Here is a 17,067-nt window from a genome sequence, read left to right as displayed (position 1 = left end):
TCCCCAGAACCCAGACACCTGACTACGGTTGTGTGCATGAAAGAAATTCCTCATCCCTAGGCAGGGCCGGCACTTCCACTAGGCGACCCTAGGCAGTTGCCTAGGGCGGCAGGATTTGTGGGGTGGCATTTTGCCGCCCTCGGCGGAAATTCGGCGGCGGGGGGGTCCTTCCGCTCCGGGTCTTCAGCGGAAATTCGGCGGCAGGTCTTTCACTCGCTCCAGGACGTGGAGCAGAAGGACCTCCCGCTGCCGAATGCTCAGAGGAGGAGCGCTGCCACCTAGGGCGGCAAAAACCCTGGCGCCGCTTCTGTCCCCAGGTACAGAACATATTCCCCACCGCTGGCAGCACAAAACCCTACGGCTATTTAATACTTCCTAATCACAATTCAGGGAATAGGAAAATTAAGGAAAACGATTGTAGCAAAGAAAGTGTAATGAGACCATTGCAAAAAGTGAAAGTTCACAAACATTAGCTCTTCAGCACGGAGTTGGGTTCTCTTCTTTTCCCATCCACCTCCCCACCCTCTGAGGCCAAATATTTTCCTGAATGTTAGTCTGCACAAAATCAGCACTGGTGATCTTATTTAAAAGTCAAGTCTTATTAGGGCATGTCAGTGAAACTACAGAAATATATTTTGACCATTTTGTAACTGAAAGAAGCAGCTTAATCCATTTAGGAATTCTAGAAAACAGATTATAATTTTAAACAGACTGAAGTGTCACACAGAAGTTATCACAATGAATGGAAATGGCTGAATTTAAGCAATGCAAAACTGACAATCCTTAACTAGAATAGTTCCAGATGACATTGCTAGGATGTTTCTAAGCTAAAAGAGCAAAACAGATGCAAGTTTCAAAAAGAAAAAAAAAATCTTCTGATACGTTTGGGGTTTTGGTTTTTTTTGTTTTTTTTAAATCTGTTGAGTCCATATTGTGTGGGCCATCTTAAATCAGAGTTGTACTGGATTGCTCAGAGGATTAGTAATGAGATATATTGTTTCTTACTTTTGGGTTATTGGTTCAAATTCATTGCAGCATGGTAGGAGAAGTTACCACCTGACAGCAGTTTGATGGCTTATGCACTACAGCTCCTGGAGGACAAATGTTCACACCAAACAAATCATAACTACCATAAAAAGCAACACGGCTACCCCTCTGATACATAACTACCATGACTCAAGAGAAGTTAGTGATTGACCAAGCACTGAATCTTAACTACCTTCTCATCCCTACAGGTGCTTGGCAATAGTCATTATCACTGCAGGTGATGTCCACATTTTCAGTAGACAGCATCCTATCAAGCATCTCTGTCCAAATAACTTTAAAAATACTGGTTTATCTACTGTGGGGAAAAAACTGTATGGGCTTTCACATCATAGAAGACAGATGTTTTTATTACATTCTGACTGTAGCAACTACTCTAGATGAAGTGTGTGATAACATATTAAAGAACACACAGAATGGAGCAGTGCATTAAATTTTGGTCATATCACCTCCCAAAAAAACAAAAAACAAAAAACAAACACAAAAAACCAAACCACGCACACCCAGCAGAGAAGAATAAGGTCCACACAAGGGCAAAGAGGGCTAGAGGCATGGCAGGACCTGTATGACAGGACCACAGACATTATTATGTAGCTTAGAAGAGAAGCAGTTTAGAGAAGATTTGATTGTATGAGGAAGCTGCTCTTTTCTTCCTTTTTTTAACCTTACCCAGTCAAAGGAAGTTCTTAAAATTAAATTACAAGAAAGTTAGAATAAAAAGGAAGTCACTTTGCACAGCTTCTTTATGGCCTGTAGAATTCACTGCTGCAGAAGGTCAGTCAAATACTAGAGTTAGATCTCAGGAAGTAGTAACAAGCATCTGACTTTTATAACAACTAACTAGCACTAGTCATTTATTCAGCCTTCCCCCACTAACACTACTCTGCTGATGATGCCAGGCTCATTAATGAAAGAAGTTGACTTTCCACCTTGGCCCTTATCTATGGAAGGATCTTCTGAGCTTATCTGCACAACCTCCACCTTTTCATTTATGCAACCACTTCATTAAGCAACATGCTAACTGAGATGGACATGCTCCAAGAGTAATACAGAATAAAAATAGATATAACTTATATATATAAAAAAAAAGTAGTGTTCATTTGTTGTTGCCCTGGCCCCTACATACTGGTCCATTCGACTGCAAACATCTCAAGGCACAAAACATCACAAGAGTTGTTTGGGAAGGTTTCCTAACATACTGCAGTATTACAAAAAAAAGTTTAAAAAATGCTGGAAGTGCCTTTATTTATTTGTTACACCTAGTCATAAGCCACTCGTGTGCTGGTTATCAGAAAAGAATTACTGCTGTACCCACTATGCAGCAAAACTAGTCAGATGTATTTGGGTTAAAGTGTGCGCTCATCTTCCTCTGAAGCATCAGGATTTGGAAGGATGATGAACCAAGTATAGTCGAAACCTATATGTCAAATACTATATTTCAAACACATCTTATTTCCATACATCTAGAGCTTTGAAGAATCTATTACTCACTTACAAAGGGGAGAAGAAACAACATTTATGTTTAAAGAAAATTTTTTTTAAAAAATGAGAGTTCCAAGTCAGAAAAAAAGTTCTGAACTTAAATATTTGAGCAGAGTTTGGAAGTACTACTTTCACATATACTCGGTAGTTTGCAGAATAGCATCAATGTACAAGTATTGGCTGGGAGGCGGGAGGGAAATGGGACTTTGCTATACTACGTACAGAGTGTGAACCACCACATTCACAAGAAGTGAATCTCTTAATATTTTCCACATTTTAAATTAATTATCTGTCTTATTGAGTGTCATCCCATCTTTCTAAAAGGTTACTTTTCCTCCATAGCTTTTTTATAAAACAAATTTAAATGTAAAACTGGTGACATCTTCTCATGAATATACAATGTAACAAAAGCTTAAAGAACAGAGTGGGGGAAATAAAGTGTTTCAGCTCAGCTTTTGCCTTCCAGCATTTCTGCAGCACACTAAGCACTACCTGAAAGAAAGCAAAATCTATGTTGTAGACAAAACATACAAGAGTAGTGAAATTCACCAGTGGAATTAGCAAATCAGCCAGGCTGTCTAACCCCTGTCAAGTCAGACAGTGGTTTCATGAAGTAAATATACAGAACAGTAGCATAGTATAATGCTCTCAAAAAACAAAAACAAAAAGATAGTGACATTAACAGTCAGCATTTGTAAGCCTCATTGACTTTCAAGTTTAGTGAAGTTCAGAAAATAGCTTAATGTGTAGAAAGGAAGAATGGTCTTGTGGTTAAGGCTTGGAAGATTCCCAGCTCTCAGATTTTTCTAGATGAGCTTAGGAAAGTCAGTCTCCATGCATTCATTTCTCCATGAGTAAAATTTAGACAACAGGATGGGAGAAGAAATACTATGCAGAGAGTAAGCTCTTTGAGGAAGAGACTGACTTAAGTGTATGTTCAATGACTACCACAAAGGAGGCTCTATGTGTTATTGCAGTGATCCCCAAATTGTGGGGCACACCTCCCTAGGCGGTCACTGAAGATCATTTGGAGGTGTGTGGTAGGGCCTGAGCCAGTCTCCCTGAGGGGCAGGGAGGGAGCGCCACCCAACCCAGCTCCGCTCACAGCTCTGATTCAGCCCCGCCCCTGGCACGGACAGGGGGTTGGGGAGGGACACATCCCTGAAAAGATTGGGGACCACTGTGCTATTGTAATACAGATTCACTCAAACCATATGAATATTTGAAAAATTTCAGCCTCTTATATGCACCTCCATTTCAAAACATTAAAAACAGATTGACAACTAGATGGTATAGTCATCTACCCATATGGTACTGGGGCCTGAAAACCTGTTGGGTCACCGAGATTACCCAGAAGAGACTCCCAGTTCCTGAAACCCTTCTAACAGAGACAGAGCTTGTGAGAGAAGTTTTAACCTTCATATCTTAATACCTTAATCATTGTATTCATCCAGGTCAACACTTTAACCATCTCACAATGGTTGGGGACAGAACTCTAAGCCCCATATCGACGGTTGCACGAGAGCATAGGGTTGCCAAGCATTCGTGTAGTGAGGCAACCAAAGTGGGCAGAGCCACTGGAGCCTGCACCTGCGCCCGCCCCCAGAGGTCAAAGCACAGTATAAAAGCCTAACCCCAGGGCTCAGAAGCAGCCTGGCCACTGGAGAGGCCACACGCTGGTGCCCTAGCTCCCGCTGGGGAGACTCCTGCGGCCTGTGACCGACCTGAGGACTGGCCATACCAGTTGAGGCCAGACACTGACCAGATGCCGGAGAAGCTGGTAACCTACCTGTGAGAAGCGACCCAGAGGAGCTGCCAAGCCTACCGCTCACTGAGTACCCTGAGGAGCCCATGGTGCTTGATGCCGTGGAAGACGCCGACCAAACGCAGGTATTGCTAGAGGAGGAGGTAGGAAGTAGCCCAGGGACAGCCGATCCTAGTCTGGCTGTGGCACACCCAGAGCCAATGTCAGTGTGTTGCGGCCAGGATCCCTACTGACACAGCAGCAGGCCACTTGCCGCTGTTAGGGCCCCGGGCTAAGATGCAGTGGAGTGGGTGGGCCTGCGTCCCCCTGCCACCCCACTCACAGGTGGCAGTCTCCCCCTCGGCCAAGACGCTCAGGACCAGGAGCCTGGGTTTTGCTCTTGAACTATTTGCTCAGCCCCTGCCTGAGGGCCTGCGCGCTAGACTGTTTGTTTGCTGTCCCGCCCTAACCCAGGGCCTGGGCTCGTTCCTGAACTGCTTGCTCAGCCCCTGCCTGAGGGCCTGAGCCCTTGATTGTTTCCTGCCCACCAGGCCAATGCCCAATGCACCGGACCCAAGGAGTGAGGTGGCCTGGCTCCCAGTCACCCCAGAGAGGGGCGACCCCCACCTGAAACAGTCTACAGTCCGGTTTTGGACTGGAACACCCAGTCGAAAAGGGACCCTGATGGCTCCAGTCAGCACCACCAACTGAGCTGTTAGAAGTCCAGTCGGCGGTGCTGCAGGTCTAAGGCAGGCTCCCTACTTGTCCTGGCACTGCACTATGCCATGGAAATGGCCAGCAGGTCTGGCTCCTAGGCGGGCAGGCGCACAGGGCTCCGCGAGCTGCCCCCTCCTTGAGAATCAGCTCTGCACTCCCATGGGCGGGGAACTGGGGAGTGGGAGGCAGTGCTCATGGGTGAGAGCAGTGCAGAGAGCCTCCTGCCCCCTCCCCACCACCCCAGCCTAAGAACCGGACCTGCTGCTGGCTGCTTACAGGGTGCAGCACAGAGTCAGGACAGTCAGGGAGCCTGCCTTGGCCCCACTGTGCTGTTGATGGGAGCTGCCTGAGGTAAACCCACCCCAACCCCACCCAAGTCCCCCAAAGCTGGAGCCCCTTCCTACACCCCAAACCCCTCATCCATGCCCTAACCCGAGAACCTACACCCCCAGCCCAGAGCCTGTACCACCTTCTGCACCCCAACTTCCTGCCTCAATCCGCAGCCCCCTCCCACATTCCGAATCCCTCAGCCACTGTAATCAACTCTACATAAACAGACATCTAGAAACTGAAGCCAGTGCCCCCAACTCTTTAGCATATAACACCAGCACTCCATAATTTGTATGAACCATCAATAGAATCTCAGGTGAAAGTCAAGGTACTGGTTGAAACCAGCACTACATGCAATGCAATACATGGAGGCTCTCAAAGTAGATTTCTCTAAATCAAGCTGATGGGGGGCTGCCAGCAAAGTGATTTTAAGAAGTGTCTTCAGTTCCACACCCACATACATTGTGACAAATCCTGAATTGTATGCTTTAGGAAATGCTGTAAAGTCCAAGTCTTTTAAGGGCATTAAGCCACTGGTATCTGTACGCTCTAAACAGAATTATTGAAAATTAGATCCATACCAGATACTGTAGATTGCACGCATTTGCAATTGACTAAGAGACCAAGACCAAAATTATCTACATTATGTAACTCCTACTAGGCTAAACACACTAAATACATGAAAAAAAAAGTGTAATTTTTCAATCCCAACAATTAAGAAGCCATTATGGATACAGAATTAATTTTTGAAGTATAATGTAATTAACTTAGACTGCAGATAATGTTACCTATATGTACAGAGAAATATATATATATATATATATAGTTAATTTATTTACAGGTCTCCGCCCCCCAACATTCTCTTTACACACCGTCACTTTGGTTCTTGCTTTTCATTTCTTCCATCCATGTTGGAATGTCTTTCAATGGAACGTGCTCCCTCAAGTATTCTTTGCGTCTGTCCTCCAAGGTCATCTTCAACAGACGCTCTGTTTGAAGAAAAAAAAAGTTCTTAAAAATTGAGTATTGTTGGCCTCAGCCAAATGGTGGCAAGTTTTGGTACCAGGAAGCAAGGTAGTTTTTGTTGTTTGGGAGGGACTGACGTCACAGAACCAGGTAGGGTGTAAACACACACATTATATTACTCGTATCAAAAATAGATCCAACTACATTCAGGCAACTTTGGAAACTAACTCAGCCACCACAAACAGCTGCTTCCTCTGCTGTCCCCCCAGGTCTCCAGTCATCCTCTCTACCATGATAGAGCCTTCTCCTCCTGGCTCACAATCAACTTCCAATCACAAAACAGAAGAACAGCGGCGGATGTCGCACTATATAAAACTGATGATTTTATATCCAGTTTTAAATTTTTTCAAATTACTTATGTTCTTTAGGCTCTTAATATTTTGTTATAGTCTATGAACATCAAAACTGCTATCTGTTTACCTAACAAACTTGGGAAGACTTAGCAAAGAGCCAGTCAACATATTTTGAAAGCAGCTGGTCAAAGCACGTTATTTAGTATATTAGCATATCTTGGATCGTTTGGTTTAAGAAAGGAAAAAAGTCTCATTCTGTGTTCATATGTAGCGATCAGTTAGATTCTAAGAATGTGGATGAAACCCGCTTACCAGATACGCTGGCACAATTCAGGTCAAACTAAGCAATCTGTAGTTTCTGTGATCACTTCCCCCCCACCCCTTCATTTTCATAACTGTAGGTAGTATACTTGCAATTCTTCAGCCATAGGATACTATCCCTGCATTTACATATTCATTAATTATCTTTGCTATTGGGCTTGCAATATCATCCTTTAATATTTTTGGATAAGATTATCTGGGCCCTCTGGTCTGGTCCTGTGACACTGTGGGGTTCGACCAGTCCTGTAACCACTGCCTGTCCTGCAACTATGGGTGCCTTAAATGCTGTTCTGGTGTGGCTCACAGCCTTAACGCCAACAGCCAGCATACAAGCATGCTCATCACACCCTAACTGCCAACGCCCAGTTACTTTTTGCTGGAAGACCCTCCCAATCCTGAATTTCCCTAAGACCAGCTGACAATGTGCTGAGGTTCCCAGAGATGAGTTACTGTGTCACCTCTCAGTCTCAGCAAGTGACAGTTTTGCTACTGCTAAGCTGTGTGACAACTCCTTGACTTATCAGCTTGTCTAATTTGCCAGCAAACCCTTCAGGACTCTGCCAGCCTAAACCTTGCCTTGCAGGTAACAAAATAGTAACCCCCAACTCCTGATTTCCCCAGATATGACTCCCTGCAGTGTTCAGACCTCTAACTGAACACTACAGAAGTTAAGTTCATTGCTCCTTTAAAAAGAGGCAACACACTGCAGCTCACTGATTTAAGATTTGACATACTCATTTCAATCACAGCACTGAATTGGTTTATAGTAAAACCACCCAACACTACCACCACCACCACCCACAAACAAGTTTATTATACAAAAAAGTCATAGGTGTAAGTGATACCAAGTATAAGAAATAAAGATAGAAAGGGTTACTAGCCAAAAGTAAAAGTATGCTTCTGAGACTAAAACTTCTTTTCAGCAAGTTACAATCTTTGCCTAAGCAGATTTCTTACCAAAACTTAGCTTCCAGAGACCTCAACCTCTTTGGTTGAAGGGCCCAACGTTCTGTGATTTCAAGAGCTTCGGTCCCTTGAATCCCCACCAGCAATGAACAATTCAAATGTCCTTCTGGACCCTTAATACCACTTCAGAGTTCACTGTCCATTTCAAGAGCCAGGAAGGCTTCCTGCTGTTCTTCCCTTCCCGTTGTGGGCTTTCCATCCCTCTGCTGATTTGTATATAAACAGAGCTCCCATTGTTTTGACTGCACACTGCTTAAGTTACATCGGATACAGACAGATAGCTGCCTTTCCTCCTGCCTGGGAGAGAACCTGTTTTTCCCCATGGTTGGTCACAAACTTTAAGCATAATGTTTGCAAGTCTCCATAATTCCTCCTACAGTTTTAATGTATACATTTCACAATTATATCAATCACCAGTTTGTCACATACTTTCAGAAAGAGGCCTTACTCAATACATTTATAATACAGCAATATAGTATTCAATCAGTTGATTCAATTACTTACCATTTGAGGTTCAGACCCTGTCTTTAGTGACTAGGCTATCTTCTCCACTCTCTAGTTTGATGGCTTTGTCTACCTTTTATGTAAGTGTACCTTCATTGTCTCTACCAGATAAAGTTGCAGACAAATACATTCCTTTGTCCAAGCAGACTGTGCTTATGCATTGCTTGCACAACATTTCAAAAATAATTCTAGAACATGCTTCGAAACTTTGTGCACACCCTGTACATATATCACACATGAATATTAATCAGTGAGGTAGTTTTCCAATGATCTATTACATATCCAAAAGGTGTCATGTATCATGACAGTGTTAGGTGTAATGAGTATGTCAGGCCTGAAAGAGTTGCTGATACAGAATAGTGAACCACCAATGGGCCTCCCTGTTGCAGGTCCCATTAAGATGACCTGGGATGTAGTAATTTCTACTTCCATATCCTTGTTCCCAATGACCACCCTGATACTGCCCCTAAGCTCCTCACTGCCTCAGTTTCTAAACAAGAATAAAGTATTTTAGGTTTTGGGCTATATCTAGCTTATCTTTAAATCTCCACAGTCCTTGGTGCTTAACAGTCCCACTTCTTTCCTTGTTTTTGTATTTATATGGCTAAAGAACCTTTTCCTACTGGTTTTAATTTCCTTTGCATGGTGCTGCTGCTGCTTGGCTTTTGGCAGTTTTCACTCCTCTCCCTATACTTCTTGACCACCAAGAGTCAGCTTTCCTTGCTGATCCATCCCTTCTAGGCTTTCTGCCTTCTCTTCATCTGTATGAGATGTTTGTTCATTCAATTTGTTCTTCAACATGTCTACATGTTTTTCCTCCCTTGCTTGGGATGCAGATATTTCAAGTCAAAGTTGCAGAAAATTACAACCCTTCTAAACATTCAAATTTCTGATTTTTGGTCCACTAAACTTCCATAACGCCCCTAAAAAAGAATGTTTCCTCTTGAATTCAAGGACCCTAGTCGCAGACATTTTTATTTATCCTTCCATTTAGTTTAAATGGAATTAGCTCATGATAGGGGAAGCAGTAAATGGGATATATCTTGACTTCAGTAAAGCTTTTGATACTGTCTCACACAACCATCTCATAAAACTAGAGAAGTATGGCTCAACCAAGGCGACTCCCTGCCAAAAAAAGGGATAGCAAATTACTGCACATACTTATAGGAGCACATTCATGGTATTGCCACCCTTATTTCTGCACCGTTGCTGGCAGCGGCACTGCCTTCAGAGCTGGGTGGCTGCTGTACTCCCCTTCCTCCTCGCACCGGCGATATTTTTTGTGATCTCCTGATCCCTGTACAACAGCCTTGTGAGCCCCGTTTTGGGTTGGGACCCCCAGTTTTAGAAACACTGGTCAAGACCAACCTATTATAATTCCTAATTTAAAGCTCTTTTAATCAGGTGTGCCAACATCCATCCTAGAAGTCTATTTCCCATGAGAACAGTCCTCTGTCCGAGAATGCCTCCCAGTGGTCAAACATTCCAAAGCCCTCCTTCTAGCACCACTGCCTGAGCCATCTGTCCTCCATCATTATCATCATCTTGACTCACCTTTGTTCTCCTCCATGTTTAATCATGACAAGCAGAGTCTGTAATGTTTATAAGTTTTATTTTTGGTTATTTATTGGCATAAGGGGACAATGAAACTATTTAAAAAAGTAAAGCTTCTACAATGCGTGGCACAAAAAAATTCAACTTAACAGCAGAATCAGGTTGGGGAAGGGGCGAAGGTGGTTGTTTAAACTCAAAAGCACACACACAGCATAAAGAGCACCATAACATCTCTTCCCATAAAAATCAACTCCAATGCTCAAAATCCAATCTCTGACCCCTACCTTCTCAGGGATGACAGCTGCACATTTTCAGGCACCAGACTCAAAGTAAAAACAAAAGGCATCCCTGGCAGTATTGCCCTGGTGGTTTATCCTTCGCAATGGCCGCTCATGATGTTGAGCAAATATCTGCATCTCAGCCTCCAACCCATAAAACTTTCTCCCTTACTCTCACCAATATCGTGCAACAAACATGTAGCTGTAATGGTATGCCAGTGGCATTTTGCAGCATTTAACCTAGTCATAAAATATTGCCAGCCCACTTTCCAATTGCCAAATACACAGTCCATTATCATTCTGCAACTACTAAGGCAACAGTTCCTTTCTTCTGTCCAAGTGCCATGTAAATGGCTTCATTAACTTGGGAAACAAAAATAAGCTCCGTCTCCCAGGATGACCCTAGAAATTTCCAGACTATTAATGACCATGGGAAGTCTGCCCCCAGGATCACTATTATTCATTAAGGTGAACAGGAGTGATTCTAAAAAAAAAAAAAAAAAAAATCCTAGCATCATGGACCTTTCCAGACCACCTTGAATTTATGTTTGTGAATCTGCTCTGGTGGACAACCAGGACTTGGACTATCAGGGAGAAATTGTCCTTTCTCTGTTTCAAGAACTCCAACATCTGGTGCAGGAATCAAATTATGGGACCCATTCTGGAATGTCATATATGCAAAGCCACCAATAATCTTAAGTATTACCAAGCTTTGTAACCCAGCACAGTACCACCTCCTGCATAGCACATAGCTGCATGAGAAAGCCCCCCCAACAGCCAATCTTCCCCAGCCAAAATTGGTTAGATACAGACCAGTGACAGTCAGGGGTGGTAAGCTGCCAGATGGCAATGACAACTCATTTTCTTAACAAGCATAGGATTACACATGGCTTCACAGATCCAAGTTCAGCACAGATTTCAAAAAATGGTTGCCTTCACCATCGAGAAATTGTCACCATTGCTGGTCATCCCAGGTCGGCAAAACACCCCCCCCACCACCAATTGATGCTTTCCCACCAACTGATGCTTGTTTCCCCTATCCCAGAAACAACTCTGTACTGTGTTCCTGGAACAGCTCATGTAGTACCAGTTGCTTGGTATCTTTGCTCTCTCCCCTTCTTCCCCCCCAATGTTATAGCCACATCAGCTGCTCAGTGGTAGAAAGCCAAGGCCACCCAATACTAAGAACTGAACCAAAGTGCAAGGAGCTTCGGTGTATTCACAATTGCCAGCTCTGTGGCACCAAGCATTATTGCATCCATGATGGCCGACAGAATTCAACAAATGGTGCTAGCCAAGCCAGAAAGAGTAATCACAGGACAGAGGGCAAAGAATCATGGGATTTTTGGAGTTTGACCCCAAACTCACAGAATTCTACTGGCTTGTACTACATATTCCACAATGCACCATGAAAAAAGTGCCAGAATGCACACAATTCAGCAATGAAGCAAAGGACCATGGGATAACCACTTGAAATGCCAAAGAGCGCACACAAATCCCCTGTCACATTTACATAATCATGTGCATTGAAACAGGGCACAGATAGCCCATTTGCATACTATTACCGCAGATTACATATTGTGAACCAACTAGCACGCATCAACTCAGCACAAACTAAAATGCCTGTGTAGATAAGCCTTAAGAAGATGTCCTTCAACTGGTATGTTGATACACTGAACTAGAAGTTTGACCTCTGTTCTTTGGTTGCACACATCTTCCATTAGCTTCTTGACGGAAGTTTTAGGTGCAGAGGTCTGTATCCTACAACTGTCCAAAGTAACAGCCCATTACGTAAAATAGTTTGTAAAAAGCAAACAAGAGCCAGAGATAGAAAGGCTAGTTGTGATGGGTACACTCACTGCTGGGGATGCTCCTTTGTGGGTGATGTGGAAATCTCCTCACACCTGGGTTAGCACCCACTTCTGTCTCTCAACCCACGGCCCCTCTTGCTCTCCAGGACTCCAAGTGCTTTCTCTATGACTCAGACTTCCAACTAGGTCACTATATTGTCTCCCATTTCAGGGTATCAAACTCTCACATAACCAGTTGTCTGTACGGCACATTCAACAGTCCTGCACCACTTCCCAGTGACTGGTAGATGTACCTGGACCCACCCGTTACTCTGGGTCCCATCCCAGGGACCTGATACTCAGCAGCCAAGGACTACACAGTCTCAAACCTTGCTCCTCTTTCCCTGAGCTTCTGCCTACTTTATCATCCACACAGGATCCCAGGGCTTTTGCTCCCCCTTGGGTTTACTCCCACCCCCATCTCTGGGCCAAGAGAGTGACTGCAGACTCTTCCCCCACAGCATTTTTCTGTGGCAAGCTTCCTGGCTTTACACCTTACCCAGCTTCTCCCCCAGCTGGGATTCATCAGTAATCACCACCTCCACCAGCATTATAAATCCTGACCACCACCTGGGATGTTGGGTTCCTGACATAGTCCCCTCCTTAATCTGTCATTTTCCATCCCTACCTCATTTATCCTCTTTCCTATTTTATTCAACAAAAGACAAAAAGATAGTGGAATTGTCTTGTCTAAGCCAGGCTATTTGCAACCCTGCTGTAGTAAAGCTGTGACCAGAAAGGGAAGCTAAAAGTAATGCCTTAAAACAGCCTGCTGTTGGTAGCTGTTTTCCAAGTCTTGCAGTGACTGATAAACCCATGTGCTTTCCCTGGACTTCTCTAACAGCTAGGTCACAAGCAAGAGAGCATCAGAGACAAAAAAGCCACATTTCTGATTTTTGCTATTCTTATGGGAATTTGTTTTGTCTTAAAAGAAACAGGATTGGATTTATAACAGCTCAAGACTACCTCAAAAATCAACACAATTCATACAGTCTAAAGAAACCATCAAAACAGGGGTTTTCCCATATTTAAAAAAAAGCTTTATACAGCTAAAGGAAGAGGGCAATTATTAAAATGAAAGCATTACTTCTTTTAGTTTCAAATGCTTTGTTTTCCTTTTTCTGTAGGTTTAACAAAAGACTGAGAATGTTTTTAGCAGTGATTGTAACAGGAATAAGTCAGCAGTAACTTGACACAAAACCTCAGACTACACTTCACTGTTAAAATCTTTGTTATCCATTTAGTGTTGTATTAACATATTATCCCTTGAGATACCTGCTTATCACCACAAGATGCATTAGAAACACAGATTAGACCTTTGGTCCTTTCAGGATCCAGTGTTCTGTTGATCTCTATTAAAATCAGGCCCACGTCCATCCTAGGTTCCTATACTGGTATTCAAGACATTAACTGAGGATTCCAAAGGGCACACATGACAACACAGGGGAGCGGGCCAAAAAGTCATCCCAGGTTCCAGAGTTTTTACAAACCTTAGTGGGTATACTCCATCCAAATGAAATGGAAGGGCTGCAGCTGCTATCATGCCAAAGTCATATGGGTGAGAGGAAAGGCAGACAAATAAATTTCAACCTCTGTGTATTGTATTAGCATAATAAATCCCGGTTTTGTAAAGGAAGCCATTTCATCTATATAAAATGTTATAAGATTGTTTAACCCCTTTTCTTCTTACAGCATTATATAAATTCTCCCTTCCATAAAAAGAAAGTGGCACAATACTGCGGAGCACACCAGTTCTCTTGTACTCAAGTCTAGCCTCTGGCAGTCAGTCATTTTCCATATAAGCATAATTTGGGTATAGTAACAAGTAAAACTTAATTTGTATTACATAGTTCATCTAAAAGCATTTAGTTCGTTTTCATATACAAGTATGTTTAATATTATCTGAAGCAGCCAAATGTTTTTCCTTCCTGAGATCTTAGTCCAATATCATATCTGCTGCTCTTAGTCAAGGCCCAGGAAAGACAGACATAGAGAAGGAGTTACTCTTCGTCTAAATATTTTATTTTCAGATCATGTTTGAGGCACAGTGATTCAGCAGGATGGAGACGCTACTGCTCAGATAAACACTGGTATCTTTCAGGAGATGTAAATTATACTTAGAAATTTCTAAAACTGAAGTCCAATAATCAGTTTGACTTCTCACTAGAATGAGAGGGAGTCTCCTTTAATAAACATTTTTACATTGCAATATTTTTTAAACCAACTTAAACATTATGTATTTTTTTCCAATCCTCCAGGTTATGTACCTTAATTGGACCTTTAGAAAGAAAATTAAAAAAAAAATCAGTGTCATTAGATTATTATTCAATAAAATTTCAATGTAATTCAATTGTTGTATTCTGTGCTCTCAAGGATTAAACAAACATTTCACATGTGCTACAGGTACTACAGAAAGATGAACCTCAAATTGCAGAGATCAATTGGTACTATAGACACACTCAAAACTTCAGAGCTGCAGGACAAACAGAGTTCTACTGTATTTTAGTGAAAAAAGTACAAGTCACGTTGTTGCCTTCAAGAAACAAAATTATTCTATGTCTTTATTACTAGCAGGGCTTGAAACTTACTTGTGTGGAGCAGTGTAGTCCTAAACTATCAGTTTCTGTTAAAATTAAGTTCTCAGAAAAGTCTAATATCTATAGCTGTATATATCACCTTTGTATATATCACCTTTCAAATTTGAATCAATAAAGTGTTATTTTCCTTAGTTTGCAGAGAGCTGGCTCTAGTGTTAACATGAAATTGTAAGATCCAGGTAAAGAGTGAAACAGAAAGGAAAAAAAGGTCAATTTCACACTGCTGCAGCTTGTGAATGATCAGCAGTCACAGACAGACACTGCAGGCAATCACCTGGTAGGAAGACAACCAGGGGAGGAAATATCTATATCCATCTCTATCTATATATACACACATCCAGAAGTTAGGCATCTACAATACAGACATTGCAGTATTGACATCTAGTAATCAAATGAGAGACAAGGTGGATGAGGTAACATCTTTTATTGAACCAATTTCTGTTAGTGAAGGAAACAAGCTTTCGAGCTCCACAGAGCTCTTCTTAAATAAAATAAATAACTGGGGATATACCAATCTCTAGAACTGGAAGGGATGTTGAAAGGTCATTGAGTCCAGCCCTCTGCCTTCACTAGCAGGACCAATTTTTGCTACAGATCCCTAAGTGGCCCCCTAAAGGATTGAACTCACAACCCTGGGTTTAGCAGGCCAATGCCCAAACCACTGAGCTATCCATCCCCCTGCCACTGAGCTATCCCTATTCTTCAGGTATGTAAGCTCAAAAGCTTGTCTCTTTCAACAGAGATTGGTCCCATAAAAATATCAACTCACCCACCCAGTCTCTCTCATATCCCAGGACCAACACAGCTATAAAGAGAAAGCAAGAGAGATTAATCAAGCCTTAAGGACATTTACTAGACAATAGAAATGATGAAATAGGAGCATCCCTCACCACCAAATCCAGGATATAAACCCTTGATGAGAAGCTCCCCTGACAAATGCCAGAGGTAGAAAGGTACTGAGATTCCTATTAGAATGCTGCTCATGCTTAGGGAATCTATCAACTTTGGTACAGTAATTGCCTGCAAATGTGAAGTCCCTATTTCATTCATAGTTTTAAGTTTTATAAAAAACTCTCCCCTCCCCACATGCCTCTAAGTAAACCAAGTGCATCCCTTTAACATTTCTGCAGGAAGTTAGTATTGCTTGATCATGTATTAAAGATACTGAATAAATATTCTGCAAAAGAAGGGAGCTCAAAATTAAGAGTGCCCATCACAATTTGACTGTCATTTTATTCACTGCAAGTAGGAACAATAGCATCAGGCATGCAAGATAAAAATCTCAGCTCATGTAAGTAGTTTTTGCCTGTAGAGCCCATGCCACATAAATAACTTGTACATTTAAGTGAAACATAAAAAGTTGGGCTAGCCTCAGGCAGATTGATTATGTATTTGTTTTGCTCTCCCCCCCCCCATGGAGTTATGTTTAGACTTAGTCTTCTCTCAGGTAGCGGCTGTTTGTTATGGTCATGCAGCATCTAGCACAACAAGGCCCTGGCTTCCATGTACTATCTTACTGATAATAAATTATAGGAATCCTACAGTAGAAGAAACAGCAACAACAAAATATGAAAAAGAATAATATTTTACATTTGTCTGTCATACTTGTTTGCTGCTTAAGAGTGTAGTTTTTCTATTTTATGTGAACACTAAATAGGTCAACATGAGTGTTTCCAGGGCTAAACAACTGAACTAAATTTATATTAGTTGATACTGGTAACAGAATTTTGTACTGTTTCTATTATTGTGTGTATGTTTGGATTGCCTTCAAAACAGTCAATACAATAAGACCAAAATTGCAAGATCAGTTTGATGGTAATTCTGTGTTTGTGGACAAGTTGCTTTTTATCCAATTAAGAAGAAGAAGAAAAAACTTTCCTATTAGATTGATTACAGAGTTTTCAAGGCAGGATACAGTTCTAAAAAAAGTCAGTTCCCTTACTAAAAGGGAAACATTTCTCACAGGAGGGGGCTCATCTGTTTTCTACCATGAAGATTTCACTTAGCTGCCATTGCAAGGTTCGTGCCAAGAAGATCAATACGTTTTATTTAAGCTACTATCCGTGTTCAATAGTTAAACAACAATAAAAACCCATGTAAGTTAAAGTGGAGTTATGTTTGGATTAAACACTTAATTTAGTATCTTATATAACTTTCTCACCTACCTGAACATACCAACCTTTCATATGACTAACTTTATAGCAGTAGAATCAGTTTTAGTTCTTTTTACATACATTGTATGGAATATTTACTTTTTCTACAGAGTAGTTTATAAAGGAAATATTTCACTTGTATTTTTTCAATTTAACACCTTTTTCTCTTCTTCCATTTTAAATGGCCTCTCAGTCAAAACTAGCATTT

General features: G+C 42.0%; 1 protein-coding gene across 5 annotated transcripts in view; it reads right to left on the bottom strand.

The window, feature by feature from the left end:
* The window catches only part of MACROD2 (mono-ADP ribosylhydrolase 2), a 1,304,535-nt gene that overhangs the window by 1,284,993 nt on the left and 2,475 nt on the right, over window positions 1-17,067 (bottom strand). For 4 of the 5 annotated variants that reach the window (XR_005596087.1, XM_039529899.1, XM_039529898.1 and 1 more), the window contains one exon: window positions 6,190-6,306. Coding sequence is in view for 4 of the 5 variants with exons in the window: in XM_039529898.1 (XP_039385832.1) it covers window positions 6,190-6,306 (117 nt within the window). In the remaining variant the exon portion in view is untranslated. Of the gene's footprint in view, window positions 1-6,189; window positions 6,307-12,118; window positions 12,577-17,067 lie in introns of those variants that run through there. The other variant, XM_039529900.1, reaches the window with a different exon arrangement.

The sequence above is a fragment of the Mauremys reevesii genome, linkage group 3, assembly GCF_016161935.1.
Source record: "Mauremys reevesii isolate NIE-2019 linkage group 3, ASM1616193v1, whole genome shotgun sequence".
Classification (NCBI taxonomy): Eukaryota; Metazoa; Chordata; order Testudines; family Geoemydidae; genus Mauremys; species Mauremys reevesii.
This window is presented reverse-complemented; position numbering and strand designations above follow the sequence as displayed.